We start from the raw sequence: 21,822 nt of genomic DNA on the forward strand, positions 1-21,822 counted from the left end.
TCTCGATTCGACTGATCTGCGAATTTCATAGTAACTTTATGCCGTATGCGACCAAATTCAAAGCATTCTTTTTCAATTTAAAACAACCGTGCTTGTAATCGTTGAGCATAAGTATAATGAATTCGATCTGTAGATTCTCTTCGGTAAGTACCTAAATACCTAGCTTAAATATCAATATTTCAGTGTCTTCGGTCATTCAAGCCAATCTTTCCCTGGATTTACTATTTGTCAACATTGTTGGGTGGACACGATCCAAGAATTTATCTCTAATAGATAGCGCGTATACGTGCTATCACTTAAATGCGACGAACAAGCGACCAGCTCGGGCAATGAAAATTTATTCAAGGTATTTTACTCATATATCAAGTACGCGAGTGTATACGAACGTTATAAGTAGTTGCAACCGGATCGCGTTGCAAACCCACGTAGCGCGAATGTTACAACAAACCGGTTGGTATAGTGTTTCACAATTTGGAGAATAGTAGCTGAAAATTCGATAACAACTCGTAAACTCTCTGGGTATTGTTTTAGTATTCTCATAGAAACGTTATCTGAACGTTAAACTGAATATTAATAACTTGAAACGTGACACGTATGCTTTATTTAAAAGTCATACATACGTATCAGCTTAGGACTAGATCAACTTTTACACGTGATTCCTGCAAAATCTGAGCGTATAGTCAAAGCTGAGGATGGACCCTATGGTATCAGAAAGTGACATCACGGCGCGTTAACCTCAAGCCCCATTTGCACTCAAGTCAGTGGTAGCGATGCGAAGTCGTCGTACGTACGACTGCCACGTACTCCTCATTCAATCGCTCTAAGTAAGCCAAGTACAAATGGCTATTAAGTGTTCATTGTCTGCTTGGTAGCGAAACGTTGAATGAAATCATTTTTTTGCAGATCCCAGCGTGTAACAACACCTACTTTCACTTCTCACGAACTGAAGTACACTTACTTCAATAAAGAATATACGTTAGGTTTGTACCATCCTTGATAAAAAGAGAAAATATTTCTGTAGCTATAAATTTATTTCGTTGCTGTGCGCACAAAACAATCTAATAATTTTATTATCTTTTAAAGGAGAAAGTTGGTTCAGAGGGACAAGAAATTGCGCTGCTCTAGATCGTACCCTCGACATTGAATCGTCGCAAAATGGCGGTCCAAAGGGTTGAATGGTTAAAGAATTCCTTTGGTCAAATCTGGCCTCGGATACTATGGCTCTCTCGTACTTTGTCAGCTATTAATAGTTGGTGGCGCGTAGCGAGAAGCTACTATCCTTTCCACAGTCTCAATTTAATTGTTTTCTGCAGCATACTCTGCTACATATAATTGCCCGAGCAATTTCGTTTTTTATTTTCTGTCTACCGAATGTAACGATGCAGTTATCAGAAAAATTACCTTGTTCAAATCATACTTATAATTCAACTTCAATATACATTTGAAATTATAGCACAGAGCTATCAAAGCGTGCCCATAACAAATTGAAAACGTTAGGATATAAGTTCTCCATGGCTGAAAATATGAATTGTTTCATATTTTTCCATTTCGGGCACTACTTTTGATTGTATACATGTAACGGCAGTTCGCTGTGTAATGAACGCGTGCTCGATCCATATTAGGGACCATTGTGACGCGTTTTATCGATCACTAAACCCCCACAAAGGTGACGTCATGCTAGCCAAGTTCTCCCACGCGACCCCACGACGGAAACTTAAGAATTCTGTGATCGTTTGAGATACACGCAGTTGTGAAACGTATCCGTCTCGAAGGGAGCACGAGACCTAGGCTCGCAGTTTGACACTGACATACTTTATCAAGAATACTGAACTGTCTTGACCGTGCTCTCTTCGTTGCCATAAATTTCAATGTTGCCTTTCTTTCGTACTCGGCTCGAAGAGGCGAACCAAAGCAGAAGTAGAACAGAACTCGAGTCGACGTTTAAAACAAAATTTCATAAAAATTGTGTTCATTTCTTTGGGGAAATAAAATATAAATCCAGAATGTTTAATTTTTGTAACTATCAGGCGTAGACATTTGTAACATTAAACAGATATACTCGTCATTTTGGTACATTAAAGTACGAACTTTCTGAGTCCTTAACATGATCTCTGTTGCAATGCATCAATACGAACTTTTGTAGCCATGAAACTTTGCTTATTATTGTGCTCCCATAATTATTATAATTATCGAGTACACGTGTAATCTATTAGAAGAACAACAACAAGTAAAAGGTTGAGATTCAGGCTATCAACTTATTCTTTATAGAGATGGATTCATGGAGATTTAGCTGGGAATTTAGAAAGCCACTTTCGATAATACTTCATTTCTGCACCTAGTACACTGCCTAATTAAATTATTTAAATAAATTAAAACAATGATTGTTTATACACTTCGCCACGATTAATCATACTCTCGTTTTGGACTTTCCCGTGAATTTCGATGCAGAAATTATTCACTCGTGTAGAAGCAGGGAAAAGCGCCGCACAGTAGGCCACTTATTCATCGAGTTTGAGTGGCGAGGGTGATTCAGCCCCTGTTTGCATCATACGCCACCCTCGATTACGCTCTTGCACGGATCTTGAGAAAATATTTGAATTCACCGGAAATCGTTGACGACGTCGCGCGCTAGGACTATTTATGAACAATAAGGAGGCGTCGTGACGCGGCGGTCCATTCAGTTCGGCGTGTGCGTGACGCTGCATCGCGCGAAAATAGCGCCGGCATCATTTGCACTGCTTGATTTAACGCGGTGAAAAAAATCTCACGCAGTTCTCGCGACGTAAACAGAAAGTTATGCGGCATACGCGCGGCCTTCGCGCTTCTCTGAACGCCTGTCCAAATTAGAACACCTAAATGTTCGCGCTCGATTAACAAGAATGCGTTCCAACGTTTCATTCCGAGGGGACACGGGAAAATAAAATATTGTAACAACAACGATGGTCCAAACAAGCGTGGCAACGCGTGTTATCTATAACTTGTGACCTGATTTCTCTGAAATTCCAAACAGAAATAAATCTGCATTATCCTTTAAGCCACATTCTTCTCATTAGTTTCAGGGATCGAAAAGTCAGATGTCGTACAAATTTAATTAGCGTCATCTTTTTCAAATAGTTGAAATGTAAACTTCTATATTTTACGTGCAAAACAGAATCCATTGCATAAACTGTCATGCAAGGAAGTCGCTCTTTAGCGTATGTACAAGCTTCCTGAATAAATAAGTGATCTAACGAGAGGAATTCGTGGGCGTTGATAGGTTACGGTTTCGCAGACAAGACGAATCATTGTGTTCTATGCGGGAGACGATGACTAATGCGGTCACACGATCATTTCCTTATTGATTGTCTACCTCGAAGATGTTCATACATGTATTCATGTAAGATTTCGTTTCCATCGGTATCGGATTGCAAGGGATTTAACACGTAGAACAACAAACGTGAAGGACAAAATGTGACAAAACGATACGACCCTTTTCGCGTTATTTAATAGATCTATTTTCGAAAAATTAATCTTTTAACTATATTCTAGATTCACGGTAGTACAGACAACGTTGTATCGTTACTTATACGTAGCACGAGTTAACGAATCTTAATCGCGAATAATTCGATTTTCACATCAATTGCCCGATGAGATTATACGGTACATTAAGAGTTTTCTAAAGCCAACAACGTGCATAAAGAGACGTCGAGACGTCAATTACCATGGCGACCCAGTTACGTCTTCGTTAAGTTTTATCAATCTTCATAGTTGTTACCCTTAATGACTTAATAACATAGTCAATTATTTATAGTATAATAGGTAGTATAATGTAGGATGCCTTATTTATTAATGGAATAATCCCGCAATGCATATATTAGGGGGGCCAGAAAGTAATGTGGTATCTTTTACATTAAATTCAAACAAATAAATTTACAACAAGTTTTTATTTTTAATCAATTATGTAATCGGCCTCGTTATCAACAACCTTTTGTTATCTAATGTGCAAATTTTCAATATCTGATCGATAAAAATCAACTGGTATACAATGAACTGATATATGATAAACAAGTATTGACATTCACAGAAACGACATTACTTTCTGGTCCCCCTAATAAAAGAAATAATATAGTCGGTTTTAATAATATATAGTGTATTTATTTGTCATCTATTACTCGATTAAAATTCAACTCGCCTCTGAATCACGGTCCAAAAATGTAGACAATGGGTATGTCATCAAAAAACAATTTGATTTCCATTAACTCTATCAACAAGTAATACGAATAAATTAGACCTAAATACACTATTTATCGAGTATTCAACTCGCGTTGTTTGGGATATTAATTTACCCACTATCCCTGTTAAAAAAATGTATCCTTTGCTCGAATTTTTCGGAGCATCATAGCCGGTTTGGACCGCGTGCACGAGCACGAGCTCACCCGAAGTCGCCCGAACGTCACCGAACACCCACGAGCGGTTCGACGATTGCGTCGCGACTATTTAAGGAGCAGTCTGTGAGTCGCGCTCATTCTTAGCCGAGACAGCGTGCAGTACGGTTGTACGTGCCGAGAAAGTATTCCGCTATCATAAGCGATCGTTGACGAGTAAGCAGTGCTATTGCTTAAAAAGGGTATACCTCTTTAGTGGCTTGGTGAAAGAGACACGAGTGTGAACGAAGAGAGGAATCATGGCTGACAGTGGTATCAAACGTAATATTCCCATCAAGCTTGGTGACTTCAGCGTGATCGACACCGAGTTTTCCAACATACGGGAACGCTTCGACGCCGAGATGAGAAAGATGGAGGACGAGATGTCACGGTTCCGTAGTGAGATGATGAATCGTGAAAGCAACAACTTCTTTAAAACCTCCACCAGGTACGTTACTACCGGCATTGGTGTCGACGACGCACCCCTTCGCGCGCACACCCGGCACGATTACTCTTATGATTCGCGCCTGCGATGCATTTCCGAGACTACGTGATATAGATCAACTTAAATTGGAAACTTTAGAATTAACTTGCCAATCGATTCTCTTTAATTGCTCTTTAATTGGAGATAATTGATGGACGTTTCAGTTATTTCGTGGCCCTCTTTCTTTCTTGAATGTATAAATATTTGAAATTCTGTTCTTAGAGAATCTACAGAGATATTGAAGTATTAAGTCAGGAAAGTAGTACAATTTTAGAAGATATATTACACGAAAGCATATATACAGTTTGAGCCTAATTCCTTATTAATTAAGGCACTACTGGTTTCGATTTTATTAGCGTTCTGGAAACATCGTTTGTTTACATACTCGGTAGTGCCTCGAGTAATGTCACTCCTTTGACAATATTATGAAGCATTAAGAAACGAAAATACATCGCAGATGCCGGCAAAAGAGAATCGATATTTAACATAGCTGCGATTGAATTAATATTTTAACTAAGAAACGCCTTTATTCTTGATTTTTAACTTGCGTTGTCTGTGTTTATGCCGATGTTCAATATTTATCGGAGTACAAGTTGAAATCGATCGGTGCTGTGCTCCAATATTAAAAGCTAATTTACATTCAACCATTACAATGTAAAAAACACGTTCCACGTAGATCACGATGATCGATTCCTATGAAAGATTATGTATCGACTGTCGGGCGATACAATGAATTACTCTTATCGCGAATCGGATCGACCGTAACTCGCAACGGTAATTTACTATGTAATCTCGAATATCGTCGCACAAATGTTCCAACCAGTAAATTACATATCTCGATTACTTACATAATCGCGTACTCGTTTCTTTCTTTAATTACGTCATCCCGAAACGCGTTAAAAATAAAGCGAATATAGAAAGGCAATTATCGATCGCACGAAATTAATCGCACAATCGAGGACACGTGTTTGACGACGCAGAAGGCGTCGACAATGTTCGGGAGCCGCTATTTAAAACGTATTAATTCGCTTTTTTCTCTCGATTCAATGTTTGCGCCGGTTGCACAACGGCTGTTGATTTTTTAGCATGAATTAGCATAACAGTGCGTCGATTGCCTCAACGACCGGTGTAAACAGTAAACCTCTTCGGAGTAGGTTGACAGAGCTCGAGTTTGCTCCAATATTTAGAGGAAGCCAAGCGATCGAATATGTAGAGTAGCTAGGGGGCGCTACCCTTAATAATGGCGCCTTATAACGCGAGGAGAAGGGAGGTAGAGGCTTGAAACAAAATGTATACTTGTACTGTAAACGTATACCATTAATAACTTTTACTATTTTGTTGTTGTTGAGTTTTTGAATTGAAAAGGGCCAACTCCTACAGCTGAAACATTGCATTACCCCTTCAGGCCTGACTTTTTTTTTTATAGAGAAAAGAAATTCTACTTTCAATGCACAATACTAAACAGGTCAGCTCAAGTTTTGACTTATGTTCCATTTCGATAGCGCTGGACCAGATCTGGTCAGACCTATCAACTATTTTTTTTTTAAATATGGAAGTTAATGTAGGCCTCAGATGTAGCTTGCGAATATGCAGCCAGTGGGCTTCAACCGACATGTACCAAAGACTAAACTCATTGCCAGTGTAATAATTGTGGTTACTCACTTAAATGAACCAAGCTCAAGCTCGAAAGTTAATGTACGTTACAATGTACATCAAGCCTGAAGGGTATAATAAAATTCAAAGCTTCGGTTCTTATTATAAAAAGTTCAAACTTCACGCGAACGGTAATTTAGGCGAATCTCGGGAAATTAAACGTGGGAGAAACAAGAGGAAAACGCGATACCGAGAGCGCGACGAAACATATTCGCGCGAACGTATTTATTATTGTACGATAATGAAATCGTTCGTTGGTCGTGGTAGAGGTATAAATTAAGGTCGCGTCTCTGTTCGGTTTTTTTTTCACGCGTGCATACACATGTAAATATATTCGTTTTACGTATTTCAGTAACGTATTCGCTATTTATAGCAGGCTTCGTCAGTGCGTTCGGTGCGAACAGCACGAGCCCCCCCCCCCCCTCCCAACCGATGTTCTCTCCTCTAGCACTTCTTGTTTAGAGGGGGTAAACGAAAAACAAACCTTCGTCAGACTCGAAAATTTGCACCTGCTCTCCTCGACCCGCTCCGATATTCGCGAATACATAGCGCGAGAGGGACCTTGGACGGTCGCTCAAATAAACATTGGCATCTCGCTTTCATTTACACGGGATAGAACAATCGAGTATGATTTTAGTTGAACGTTAAAATCGTTGAGATAGATACAGTGGATGTATTCGTACACCGATCAATTTCCCAAAAAACTTTTGTGTGAAATTGTACTTTCTTAACATCTTTTTTTATAATCAATGATATTTTACATATTTTCGGAAGTCTCTAAGATAGATATAGATAGGTAGATGTAGTCCAAACAACATTTACTAGTTAATATAATTTGTGAAATTAACAAAAAAATGCGGAAAGTGGGTAAAAGTATAGAAGCAATAAGTATTTGTACGATTCTTATGACGAACCATTTACAGTAGAGTTTGTAACGTAAACACATTCGTTTATTGCTCCGTACGAATTAGAAAACATCGAATTTCCAAGAAAGTACTTTTAAAAATGAAGAAGAATTAAAAAGATTTAAAAATTGAAGAAGATCCCACTTTGAACAACTAATAATTTAGTTAATTTAACGCTTAGAAGAGTTGCAATAATTATAAAATCAAAAGGAAAGCCCACGAAGGAAGTATTATATACTTGTAAATTAATGTAAATTTTGTTTTTTAAAGAAGTTTTAAAAATTAAACAGTTGTGCAAATACTTATTGCTTCAATATTTCTATCGATTAATTGTTTTTCTTTTTGTTAATTTCGTAACTTACATAAATAGCTATCTTTTTTGTACTATATCTATTCTATAGATTTCCGAGAATATATAGAATGTCATTGTTTATAATAAATAAGTTAATAAATTACAATTTTACATAGTTTTTTTTGGAAATTGATCGGTCTACGAATACTTTCTAAACCCACTGTATATATCAAATGTAGAAGTTAATTCTCTGCCTACGTATTCAATTATTTGTAACTCCAGTTTACTTGACAATTATTATTAACATGTTACATGCAGAAATTATTTTTCTATTATATCACTTTTTATTTATAAATTTAGTTCGAATAGAAATACTTAACCTACTTACAGCTGATATCTCTCTAGAGAAATATTAAATTCCTCTCGAATAAAGTTTTTAAATTTATCGTTACTCCGTTTTGTGTTAGGTATAAAGCATAGCTGTGGAATTCGCGTTGAACGAACCGCGAAGCATTCATCTGATCGAACGAATGCGTGCCATGTGCCACGGTTTTTGCATGCCAACGCCGCAAAGCCCAACAGTCGTGTTATTTTAACAGGGAGTCTGTTCGAACTTTGATATCGTTTCACGCCATTCCTACAAACCACTAATTATAGAATCGCCGTGCTCGATTTATCGCTCCATTACTTGAAAATCAATATTTTCCATAATTAAAATAATATCACAATTTTTGTATGGATTATATTGGGTGTAGAAATTAATTGTGCATCTTTTTCAATTAGACAATATTTAATTTTCCCTCAGTTACACATTCAAAAAGGTTGCAAAAACGAGTTGTAATGAAAACATATAGTTGAAAATATTTCTGTTTAAATTAGAGTCAAGTAATAATAGTCAAGTACACTTATAATCTGTTGATAGAACAACAATTACCACAGTTTATGGTCTACTGAACTTCGTAGTGTCCATCAGGTTAAGACTGAGATTGTCTAAATTCATCGCTCTACCTCTCAAATTTTCTTAAACAAATTTTTCCTAGAATAAAGTCTGAAGTGTCGAAGCAGAAGGTTGTCCTCGAAGCCCAAGCAAAGAAATTTCACGGGTAGCGTGCTTGGAACTTTTCTCCCTCGTACATAAATTTTCGGGGAAGGCAAGCTTTCGCTTTATCTACCCCGTGAGACGTGTTCACCCCTCTGTTCAATAAATTTTATTGTCCGTACTAAGAATTGCGCATGGCAGCCCTAACCAAGTTCTGCGAATTGTCGTCTTGGCAAATGCGAATTCGGAGCGTGCAAAGTTTAAAGAAAATTTCGTAATTTCACGAGTCTTTACCGATCATCCTCTTCTTGTGATTTAATGTATCAGTCGCGTATAAAGCTTGTCCTATGATTAAAAGGAGTTTTGAAATCTCAGTCATGTAATACAAGGAATAGTCTTTTATTATCTTCTCTGATTTAGATTTCATAATGGACCGGTCTTCTATTTATTATGTTTCGGCTAATTTGTGATCTTGTTTACACTTACTTTCTCTGATTATTATTAGGTTGATCCATAAGTAAACTTTTTTTACACGTGGCTCCATTGTCAACGAAATCAAAATTTAAAATATTGATAATCGAACGCAAGAAACGTTTGAACTTCATATCCATCGAATTTCAAAAGCGCGTGCGTGTCCCAGAGTTTCGAAATCGATTTTCTGAGGGACCACGCTGCTCAGAGAGAACAAATGGAAGAAAAAGATGAAGTTTTGCGCCCTAGCTTGACGCTAATAGTAAATACCACGTTTGGAGTAAAAGGTGCCGAAGCGGGCATACGCCTAGTAGCGATAAATTACACGCTAGGCGTAATTGCAAATTGCAAAGCATCGAACGGGAGTCAGGTAACGGGTCGCGAGACAATTTTTCGACTCGCGAATGATGATCGTTATGTAAATGTTCGACGCCTGTCTTCCGTCACTTGGAACGATCCATTGCGCAATGGGTTGACGTTTGATGCAACTTGTTGCGCCGACAAAGGATATGCTTCTTCCTGCAATCTCGCTGAATGCATCGCCGTGTCGCGTCATCGCGTCATCGAACATGAGGATTCCGCGAACACGGAACCATACTTGACGCATCCGTGGGCGAATTTGGAAATTACATGCACGGTTTGGTATGCAGAGAACGATGAGGGAGGGAGGTAGAAATAATTGCGCTTAATTTTTCAGTTGAAAGAGAAAACCACTTTGGTCGCGTTAAAATCAGAGGCCTATTCAACCATTTTTTTTTTCGAAAACTATTGATTTAATTCAAGGAACGTTCACTGGGATCTATCATATGCATACCGAATAATACAAAAATAGTTTTTATGAAGATTTTTGTCAAATAAAATAGTGATGCTGGAGGTATTATATGAGAAGTCTCTTTCGAATGACTTTTTAATGACTTTTTTTTAAAGTTATTTATTGAAGCCATCTAGTTTTACGTGAATTATCCCCAATAAACAAAGGCTTAAAAATTGATAATTTAAATACATATTCCAATGGTCTAAAATTGAACATCTCTAGGCTAAGTAATGTTAAGTGTATTACGTATAAATGAGATGAATTATTATATTTCTACGACGACGAGAGAAAAGGAATTGATTTATGAAGAAAAATAAATAAAGTATAAGGTACTACAAAAACCTAACTACAGGGGTAGTGGGGTTCTCGAGTATGAAGTTGCTCCAGTATGGCTATTTTATTTAAAAAATCTAAATAAAAATTATTTTTGCGTCGTTGAATACATGTATAATAACCCCTAGCAAACAGATCTTCTATTGAGTTATATGTTTAATAGTTTAATAAAAAAATGATTATAGCTACGATAAATGAATATAGCTACGATTTTCATGCGTCCAAGGTAGCTTCCTCCCTTATTATATCATGATAATTAAGGCTCATTGGTTCAAATGATTTGTTGTACTCATAGAATCAAAGTCTAAATCGCCCCAAAAATTCAAGAAATCGTAGGCGCAAAAGAATTTCTTTAACGACACGTTCTCTGGCGCTATTTAGAAACGCATTAGACGTACGAACGTCTATTGCGTAAACGCATCCTTGACAATGACACGTTGCACGCGTCCGCCGTCCCCACTCGGAATCGTGCACTAAATTGCAATTGAACCGTGGGGAAAAGGTGCTTGCGTCGATCCTACCTAGTTTTGCGCAGTAATTTTTCCGTCTCGTTGGAAGCAACACGGAAGACACACGGTCTCTTCCAGTGGATTCGTATCGTTTCCTCGTTCTCAGTCCTCATCCAATCGTTGCTCCGTTCGGGTTTATTTTCGCGGGACGAGTCGAACATGATCCGCGATGAAGATTTCTATCCGCCGGATCACAAAACGGTGATCAAGTTTCGGTAGGTAGCGACGCGTAAACTCTTTCAATTTCCAGATGATCGCGTGTTGCTTCTGGCTACCTTCCAGACTCCGAATAAACGTTCTCAGATGAGTAAACGGTTTTGAAAACGAATCGATTGGTTTTGGGAAGGATTCGTGGGCTTCATTTGTTTCCTTTTTTTAAACTGGCGAACAATAATTGGTGTTTCCTCATTAATAGAGTTAGTTGGTTAGTTTATTTATAGGATGTTTGGCTTACATCACTGAATCATTACGCATAATATTTCATTGAATTGTTGCTAGATCTATAAAAAAATGAATAATATTTTTGATTATGTGTATAGTTTCGCAATCCTAATTGTGTTATTCTACATATGTACATTTATATATGCTAATGACGATACTTATCATGATTTGTTTATGTAACTGAGATTCATTAATAGAGAAGCTTGTCTTAATGGAGAAGTGTTATTCGTTTGTAAATATAGTTACGAGAAGATGTCTAATTGCGTAGTTTGCTCACAGTTGAACGTAATAATTCGTGGAATTTTTATATAATTGTCCATCTTTATATAAATCCCCTTCAATGAGTGTATTTATTATTTATGAAATATGAAAGTCAAGTGACACCTAATGTTGGAGTAAATAAAAATAAGATAAATTGTCGATAACACATTTATGATCACTGTGTATATAATTGTCGAATTAATCGTATTTATCGACGCGCTGTCTAGTATATCTTCAAGCTACCGTACATCTTAATCACTTCTCTTCAGTATTTTATAAATTGTAAACAAATTTTCGGGAGAGACTTTCCAGAGGGATTAAAATATCAAATGTACATCAATTAATCTCTTATCATCGTTCTGTTCAGTTATCAGGGAAACACTCGAAAGGCAACGGTCTTGATTAATTTCTCACTGCCTCACTGTTTACATTCATTTATTTGCATACCAGTTTAAAATGAATTTTACAGTTAGAAAATGATTCGATTCAAATGAAATAGAATAAAATTACGATGAAATCGGAGCTGCTTCGAACAGTACGCATGCCTTAGAAAGCTCGGTCTGCTAGAAGTTTAAAGTAGAAGTTTAAAAAGCACAGGTTGGAAAATGTTAGAGTGAAATCTGGAGTGCGCAGCAACGGAACACTCGATCACGCTTTGAAGTTTGCTTTAATCGAGCGGCGTAAACGCGTTTGGAAAGCAGGACAGGTGCTGGGGGTCGATCATGAATCGTCGGTAAACCCGTGGGAGGCGAATATGGACCATTACGAGGCCCGAGGACTCACGTGGCGGTGACGCAACCCTCGTTCAGGGACGGCTCGCCGCAAATAGACAAGTATCGTTGGAAATAAATGCTCCCGCGAGCTTCTTTCGAAAATGTTTTCTAGCATACGTATACCAGATGACTCAGACTCGAGCACCGTGAACCGTTTCGAAATTTCTTTTCTTTTTCGATTCTGTTTTCGTCTTGACTCCAACTCGTCCCATTGTCCTCGCGAACAGAGAATTGCTCGAGCCTTTCCATAGCCAGTACGTTAGGGGTAACGAATTGCTATGAAAAGAAATAAAATTATATTTTTGGCGTAAAAGATAATATACCTAATTTATTGTCAGCTTATGGACTTCATGTAAGAAAAATAGATTATAGATAAATTGATTAAACGAATCTACAGTGTGCAAGTTGTTTCAACCTATAGCATGACCTGGACGAAGAATTGACTCCATTACTCGATAAATTTTTGTATCGGTGTACAACGGGCGCATTTATTTCGATGACTCCAAATTAATTGCAAATAACAAAGTTATAATATGACCTGGATGAAGGTTTGACTCCATTACTCGAGAAATTTTTGTATACGCGTGCCATGAGCGCATTTATTTCGATGATTCAAATTAATTGGATACAACGAGTATCGTGGAATTCAGCGATGTTCGATCGAGACGCTTAGAAGAGATTAGAGAGACGTTCGCGTTGCGCGGCTAGACAGTCTCGACTGGTTAGAGGAAATTAATCTAGCGCGTCGCGTGTAACACGTTACACTCTGTACGAGCATGCTGAATTGATGCTCGAAACTTTATAGGCGAGCAGTCTCACTTCTGAGATTTACGTCCACTTACGATTAAGCCCGCCTGGCGTGTTTAGGAGTGATTAGCGCAGCGTTTCGCAGTCCGTATGCATGGAGCCACGTGCTCTACCATTTCACAAATTAACTTAGAGTGACCCACTGCAAGCAGGCCATCCTTGTTTCTTAGCTTTTTGACACTAGGTTTATGAAAATTTTTTACCAAAGAAGTAATTCTTTCACGAGTCAAGACAACTTACTAGAATTCGGTTACAAAGCAGCATAAGAGCATGATAGGTCTTCTTTTTTGCTTCTTATAATGTATACAGCACGATAAACCAGAGATTAGAATTTTAACGCTACGTTAGAGGAACATTCTTAAATTGTCAGATGCTGATCCCAAGGTGGCCTGTTTTCAGTGTGACACCCAGTATATTAAGTAGGTATATTTTTCACGGTACAGTGGACGTAACGAAGAGTTCATCCTTTCAAACAACCGTGACACAATGCAACGATATATGTTCTTTGCATTTCCATTTCAAAGGTTTTCTACGTAGATGGAAAGTCCTTGGCTGAAAAGTCAAAATTTGTACCGATTTAGAACGTAAGTTGTATCAGTTGTGAAACTATAATAGCTGGAATTTAAAACAGAATCAACAGAATCTCAAAAATAGCAAGGAAGTCATGGCAAACATCGCCTTGTTGCAGTTGTGCAAACGAAACACTTAGTAATCCGTCTGCACAAGCATACTATTTCTTCGTAAGAAATCTACGCCTTTTAATATTGTAGAAACTCCTGAGTTTAAATTGCACAATATTTAAGTTTCACATTTATTTTCCCCCAAATACACAATGCAGATATATAATGTATCTCGTATAGACTCAGACTTATCTGTTGCGTCGTGACCTGCTCCATGTGATCGAATTAAGCTATTGACTGTCGTTAACCGATCGCAATTCCCAACAAGAAAATACGATTACCAACAATTATGTTACCGATGAGATCATATCATCATGGATTAGTTCTTGCGTTGGGTTCTTCCATGTCGACGATTCGTGACAAATGTATTACCGTCAAACTATAAAACACATATAAGCCGTTCATTGGACAAATCGATTAATTCCATAAAACAAAAAGTTGAGAAATATGATGGAATGGCCATTGAAATAAATTATTTGTTATTCAATGGCCAAAAAAATTATGTCGTTTAATGGTGTTAATCTTCATTATTCAGGAATGTTATTATAAATATAAAATGTTATGACTCTATCAAGTGCTTTAACACTCAAACTTAAGATTGTTCAAAAAGTGGAGTTAACCGATTTGTCCAGTGAACGGTTCATGTGTACAATAAACCTTGGCTCCTCAAATCATTTTGGAGCACCTCGCTCGTTTCAGATTTCATACAATTTTAATGTGTCATTTCCGCAAACGATTTGACGATAAATTGCCTATTTCGACTGATTACAACGCTGGCTGTTTAATGGCAAAATTGCCATTACGTGGCTGACTGGCGAGGTGTCGGCTTTCCGAGCATTAGTCGAAAGTTTACCGACAAATTTGCACACTGCTCGTTCGCCGCGCGGCTAATCGACGAGCAGGTCGATCGTCAGTCACTCGACCGTCGGCGTTATATCGTTTCAGTCATTGATTTCTTTCGAGCCATCTTTCTAGGCCAAGTACACGTCGATTTACATTCCATACCGCGAAACTCATAAACTATTTCTTGAAACCTTGCCAGAGATAAATTGGATGTCCTTCGTCCTATCTTTGTTCTTCTAGCGAAATCGTGGACCCTGTTACATGATACGACATTGTAGAATCAACTATGAACGATTATTTGTTGGTGAAAAGGAAAGCGAGTTTGGACTTCATGTTTTAAACTTGCAAATGCGAGGATAGAAAGTTAGTTTGGCTCCTATCCACTAAACCTACCACGATTTGTCAAATGATCGTTTTAAAACTTTTTTGCACAGTTTCTTATACATATAATCTAAATGATATACAGCTATTTCATGCATTATTCAATTTAGTACCACGGGAAATATTCATGCATTCGATTGGAAAAAAATGTTTTAAAGACCATTTGACCGATCGAGGTAGAAATATGTACAGCCGAAATGTTTGTAGGCTTAGATACATTTTGTATTTAGACAGTAATTTGAATACATTCTGAATTTCACAAGAAAAATTACAGGAAGCGTTTACATCTTTCGAAAATTAATATTGACTCATTCACTGCCAGACAAATTCAAAGCGTTTTGCCTTGGGCGCAAATATTTAATACAGATGTGTAATCTAGGTTATTACTTCGATAATAACGAGTGTTATTAAATTTGTTGTTTGAAAAAGAAAATTTACGATCTTTTTTTCCAATAATTCGTGACTGAAAAAGTTATAATCTTATCTCTTGAGTAATTACAATCAATTTGAACTACGAGTGGGTAAATCGATGAATTTAACAGTAATCGCGTAGCAGATGATTTAAATCTTATCAACCCAAAAAGGGACGCTATGATTAATAAGCCCACAAAGGTAGCCTGCATCAGCTTTTAATCCGAGATATTCAGTCTAAAATGAATTCAAATGAGATCACCATTATGGTCCACTCGGTAACTGAAGGGCTGAAAGTCCTCAAAAGTAGATTTCCCTCCCGACTGGTCCTCGACGTGCAGAACCTTTTGAGATTCGTAAGAGAGGAACAGCTCAATAGAAACGCGCGTCTAGAGACGGTGACGTATCGCCGTGGCCTTTCCAGCTCGACAATTCCGACTCGGAGAGATCCTGCTCGGCATGGTTGACCTCTTCTGGCTCACCGAGACGCGAATAGGACCTTTCTCCTGCCGAGGATAATTGTTGTCTGCCGCGCTCTATGCCTCTCTCCCACGAGGCTCCCTGCGCGTTTCACTACGAAAGACATTTTGACAGACATCTAGCGATCTTCTCGATATGACTCGGCTTTTGTTCTGTGTGAAAGGAGTCTCCCAAAGAGAAGAGGAGCTCTTTTAACTCCTTCTCTCTTTAGTTCCTCATTTCGCTGACCAACAGCGTCCTGTCTTCGTCGTGCACGCGATTAACGTGTCACTTCTGTTCTCTTCTGTCGCATGAAACCAATGTTTGCGAGCACACACACCCCCTTTGTACCCTTTGTCGTGATTCTTGAGTGCCAGTTACGTGGAGAATTTTCCGCGTTTAAGTTCAAGGTGCTTCGAGCTCTTTCATCAATTTTAAGGCGGTGCGCGCGCCTTGGGCAATCGATTTTTCCATAGATTCCAACACTTCGCGTAAAAAGTATTTCATATAGTATGAGAAAATACTTTAGTCTGTTTCTAGACACACATGTAATTCTTAATGTAATGGCTCATAAGTTCGTGCAGGAGATTACGTTTCTATTCTTACTCTACTCTTAGATTATCGCCTATTCCAGACTTTAATTTTTTTATAAAAAAATTACGAAAATTTTATATTGAATGTCTTTGCCAAAGAATTGAAAAGTTAGAGGAACGAGCGATTACATTTTTTATAAAATTTAAGATATGCTTTAAAAATTAATTCGAATGGAAGAGTAATAAGTGTGCACGAACTTATAGGACGACCTAATAAAACGAATATAGTTTCGAATTTCAAAGCAATCACAGTCGAAACGTGAACATTAATTACATACAGACTACTGTCCACAGAAAGTGTCTGTTTCGTACGCTAACGCGTGGCGAAGCATTTTTTTAAAAGTGTCAAAACACCGAGTTTTGCGTGCAAACAGTCGCTAACTCAACCGTATGATCAGTCGTTTCGCTTCTCTGTGATCGAAAAATGCAGCAACATCCTGTCCTGGATGTGTCATCCTCACCTCTATTTTTGAAGTCAAGGAGAACTAATTTCTTCCTGAACGAAGCTATTGCCCAAGATACATGACTGAGATTATTGTTTTTTTTCTTTGTTTTGATCGTTTTGTCGTTCCTATCGCAGGCCGACTCGCGAGCCACGTATCTCATTCTTTTTTTACGATTGCAGAGGATAAAATAAAGCGTGCTGGCACGTTACATGGCGTGACAGAGTTCAACCGCATTTTCTCCTCGAAATTCGTATTTTATTTTGCATAATTCCGTTGTCGGGATCGAATGCATGTCTTACTTGCACAGTGTGACTTGAGTATTTGGGATATTTGTTAATATTATTTATTTAATAAATATTTCCATGTTTTCTCAAAGGTACTTGGAAAGAATTCATATTTATAATTCAGAACTAGACTGTGGATGTTCATGAAACACGCACAGATATAAAAATATATAAAATATCAACGATAGTATACGTTTAGGAGGTAAAACATACTTTCGTTTAAGTTTCTACATATTTTGTTTCTGTACCTGAGAAAGTACCTAATTGTCAAATACTTTGACAAAGCGCGCAATGGTTATTTAAGAGTATGGATCAATTATTTTCTGTACTATTTAAACTAATTTCGACTCCAGAGAATAATGAATTTTTCTAACGCGGATAGCACGTGTCTTCTGCGCAAGGATGTAGCAAGTTAGAGGGATAATCTCGAGCTTGAAGCGACGTCGCAGCCGTGTGACTCTATTTTAGAATCCTCCGGGTCTCTGACCTCCCCGAAGAGAAGCCGTGACTTCCGGTTATCGGTTTTATGAAACATGCATCGCGTTGACATTTCGTCGCTATAGATAGTAACGACGGTATCGACCTAGATCGCTGATAAAGTAATTTGTCGTGAGTCGAGGATTGCTTTCATATCGATTAAACGGAGTAATTAGCACACCATCGATCGATAAACCACTCAAAAAATAAATGAAACGAGGAATGAAAAATATTAATGTTTCGCATTGAATTTGTCGCGTCTAAAGTAATTTTATCCTTCATAGAGCAGCGTATCGTGTACAGTTTTTGAGATTTGATTTGCGTTTCAGCGAAGCTAGTGAATATATTTTTTTTAGTTAATAACAAGCATTGCGTACAATTTGAACTTTTGAGATTTTTTTCTTGAAAAGTTCTCTACTCACGGTTTTGCTGGCTTATCGAAGTAATTCTTGCTGCTGATTGGCATGATACGGACACATGGTTTTACCCTAATCCCTGAATCCCCGAGCGATGGAACACCGATAGAATTCCACCTGAAAATTTATAGCTAATAGAAAAATGTAGCTCTGCGTCGCTCGGCGATTCAACGAGCAAATAAACGCACAGATGTTCTAAATAAGAGTACCATATGTATTCTGACGGATACTTCAAACAGTTTTCCAAATAACTGGCAGGGATGTAACTTCCGGTGCTACTTTCACGCCTCTCTTACATGTATATACGGAGGAAACTCTCTAATTTTATCCTGGGAATGGACCTTCTTTGGAACACCTTTTGTACGCAAAGTTTCTTGGCGACAGACTCGTTACCTCTTCGATACGAAGGTTTATTTCTCATTAAGATTCCACTCCAAATAAGTTGTTCCATCTTAAGGAGACATCTTATATATTTATCCACTTCTTAACTTTGGAAGAACAATTCCTATGAGCTATATGAAACCGTACATCTTCTTGTAAATAAACACTTCCTGCTCGGGTCGAACAAATGTCGGACGAGCAATGTTTACTCGAATCTAACAGGTCCTTGAATGTTTCCAGAGACTGAATGTCGTTTGTCGCCAAGAAACGTTTGAAATTTTCTGAAAGAGTATTAGCGACCTTGCCGATAACATGGCCGCTGACAGACGGAAGCGGCTCGAAAGAAACTACTAACCGCCAAAGTTAACAAAAATAATAATGTCCCCTGTTCCCCCTGCTCGACTTCTGCCTCGCCTTCTGATTGGCTCCCTGCATTGGCACGTTGGTGACTAACTCGAAGTCGGCATCACTCGAGCAGCAGCGAACACCGTACGTCGATGACCTCGAAGACCGGGGGTTGGGACAAGGTTGACTCTGCACCACCGCCAAGGCGGTCCGCATTCGACAGCTTCAAAAGGTGACGCCACTGTAAACACAGAAAACGAACCTTCTTAATGTCCAGACAACCGTTCGGGAAACCTTCGTTAACCTGATCCTCGGTAGACACACAAACGCACACATAGATACAGTCACATGAGAACTCGTATCCTCTGTGTCTACCAAAGAAATTTGTTTAAATTAAATGATACGTTCGACGTTTCCAAATAAATGTTTCATTGTATCAGGTCGTCCTAAAAGTTCACGCCAGTTATACTTCTGCTACTCAAATTAATCTGTGAAACATACTCTTAAGTGTTATAAGAAAAGGTAATCTCTCTCATTTTACAATATTTTCTCACCTTTCTGACATAGTCATTATACTGGCACTGTAATCTTTCTGCTGTTTTTTATTCAATATTGACACAGTCTTCAGCACGAACTCATGGAATGACCTAATAAATATCTAGATGAATAAACTTCATACATGTATATATTTGTAACGAAAATTCTATTTGGGAACGTCAAACTTATTGTTAAATATAGACAAATTTCTACAATAGACATAGACTACTACATTTGTCATTTTGTTTCTCACTCTTGCATACACGCTTCAGAAGTGTCAACATCACTTGAGATCGATGGCACTCTTTCTAACCGTGAATTTCTAACGGGTGGTTCGCAATTGGCCCGATTATTAAGCAGCTAGAAATTTAAGGGGTCTGACCAAAAATGAAGCTTTAAATTCTAAATCGAACTTGTACAAAATTTAAAGTAATTTCGTTAAACTCATTCATTCGTAAGAAATTCGCGAATACCTTATTTTCAACGTATTGAGTCTCCACCCTTAAGTATCTAATAATCACTATACATCAAATTGATCTAGTTGACTCTAAAAGAGCGCCATCGAGTCACTGACGAGTAACGCGCGTGAAACGTTCACGCCCAGCGTTATTCTATTAAATACCTACCTTATCCTCGATCTCTCACACTGCTAATAGCAAGACACCGCATCAAAAGCGCTCCATAAAAGGTAATGGGTATACACGTTGTTCACGTTGTTCGCCGACAGCAATTAACCCCTAGCGACGCTTGGTTTGCCGCTTCGTTTCCGCGAGCAAACGTCCAATGAAACCATAACACGGCACGCTAGCATTTCAGCTAACAACACACCGCACCGGTAGAGTTGATCCGTTAAGTAGATGCGCACGACTTTAGCCTTCCATCCGTGACCAGTTTCTCCCCATGTTGTGCTCCCTCTTCGTTGCATCATCACCAGTAGGTAAGGCCTCTCTCGAACCATGCACCCAGGTCAACCGTAGGCGAAACGAGTCTTTGTCGAGACACGGGCTTCTTTTGGCATTTGTGCCGTTCCCGATCACGCGCAAGCCACCGTCGTCGATGCACACTCGTATTTGTTCTATTTTTTTTTTTCGTTCATCGTTCAAGTCGCACTTGTCCCGAGAAATCCACGCGATCGTGGGGTTGTTCGCTAATCGACGGTTGCTTGTTGTATCTTTCAGTACGACCACCCAGAGCACCCAGAACAGCAGTTCTCTGAGCCCTCAACACGAGTCCACCTGGCTGGATGGCCTCAACAGCCCCCTCATCCAGGACGAAGGCGACAACAAGAAGCTCAAGCTGCGATTCGACGTCTCCCAGTACACCCCCGATGAGATCGTGGTCAAGACTGTGGACAACAAACTTCTGGTGAGCTCTCCATATCATACTTGTTTTCCTTGATATATTCGGGACATATTAGCAAGTCTTTCCGTTTGAAAGATGCAACTATAGACGGTTAAAAAAAAATCTGTTCTTAGTATGTAGATGATATTACAGTCATCGTGTTAACCCTTACAGACCTGAATTATTGTTTTCTCGTACTAATGTAATTTAATTTTTAGAGTTAACTTGGACTAAAATTAGTATGCAAAAAATAAACAAAAAATCCTAATAGTGTAGTTGTCGAGGAAAACTGGTCTTTCTTTATATGCACAAATAAGGACATTCGCCTTAAACGTAGTGTCGGGAATTTTTTAATTTTGTGTCCTCAATTGTAGACACCAAGTCTGGAAGGGTTAATCAAGCTTTGAATACTAATTTTAAAGTCAACAACGTACTCCTGAAACTTGTGAACCAGTACTCTAGCCATTCGTGTTCGGGAGTTAATATAGCAAGGGGAATTATGATCGTATTTAATGCCATACAAATTTTTCGTGGCTTAAATTAAATGGTCCGTTTTCGTTCTACGTTTGCTGAATTTTCAACGCCCCGAGAAGTCAAACAGCTTCGTCGACTGCTAATTTATTGGAAGAATTCGCGGCACCGTGTGTTATTTCCGTGCGTGAGAAATGGTTGCCAAGAACGATATTCTCCACGTCAAAGGAGACGTTTCCATCGAACGTTGTACGCACGCGAACGCGTCATGTAACTGGGTCGAATGATAAATGAGCAATTCACAATAATTGAAAGTTTCATGATTTTTATTTTCTACAATGTTCATTTGAATTTATACTTTAAAAGGAATTTTCGAAAACAATGTATACTTCTTCGCGTAATTGAGTCGAAAGATAATTGAGTCGAAAGATAATTGAGTCGTTCGCAATAATTCAAAATTTCATGATTTTTATTATCTATAATATTTAGTCGAATTCATAACTTAAAAGGAATTTTGGAAAATAATGCGCACTTTGTTACATTTCTCTACTTTTCGTTTCGTGGATCGACTT

General features: G+C 38.3%; 1 protein-coding gene across 3 annotated transcripts in view; it reads left to right on the forward strand.

Moving 5' to 3' along the window:
* The window catches only part of LOC128896240 (heat shock protein Hsp-12.2), a 140,914-nt gene that overhangs the window by 104,625 nt on the left and 14,467 nt on the right, over nt 1-21,822 (forward strand). The window contains exons 2-4 of one of the 3 annotated variants that reach the window (XM_054159466.1): nt 4,496-4,851; nt 19,017-19,133; nt 20,617-20,803. In XM_054159466.1, the coding sequence (XP_054015441.1) occupies nt 4,664-4,851; nt 19,017-19,133; nt 20,617-20,803 (492 nt within the window). In that variant the 5' untranslated portion in view covers nt 4,496-4,663. Of the gene's footprint in view, nt 1-4,495; nt 4,852-10,954; nt 11,119-19,016; nt 19,134-20,616; nt 20,804-21,822 lie in introns of those variants that run through there. The other 2 variants (XM_054159468.1, XM_054159467.1) reach the window with 2 other exon arrangements.

Source organism: Hylaeus anthracinus, unplaced genomic scaffold, assembly GCF_026225885.1.
Source record: "Hylaeus anthracinus isolate JK02 unplaced genomic scaffold, UHH_iyHylAnth1.0_haploid 0, whole genome shotgun sequence".
Lineage (NCBI taxonomy): Eukaryota > Metazoa > Arthropoda > Insecta > Hymenoptera > Colletidae > Hylaeus > Hylaeus anthracinus.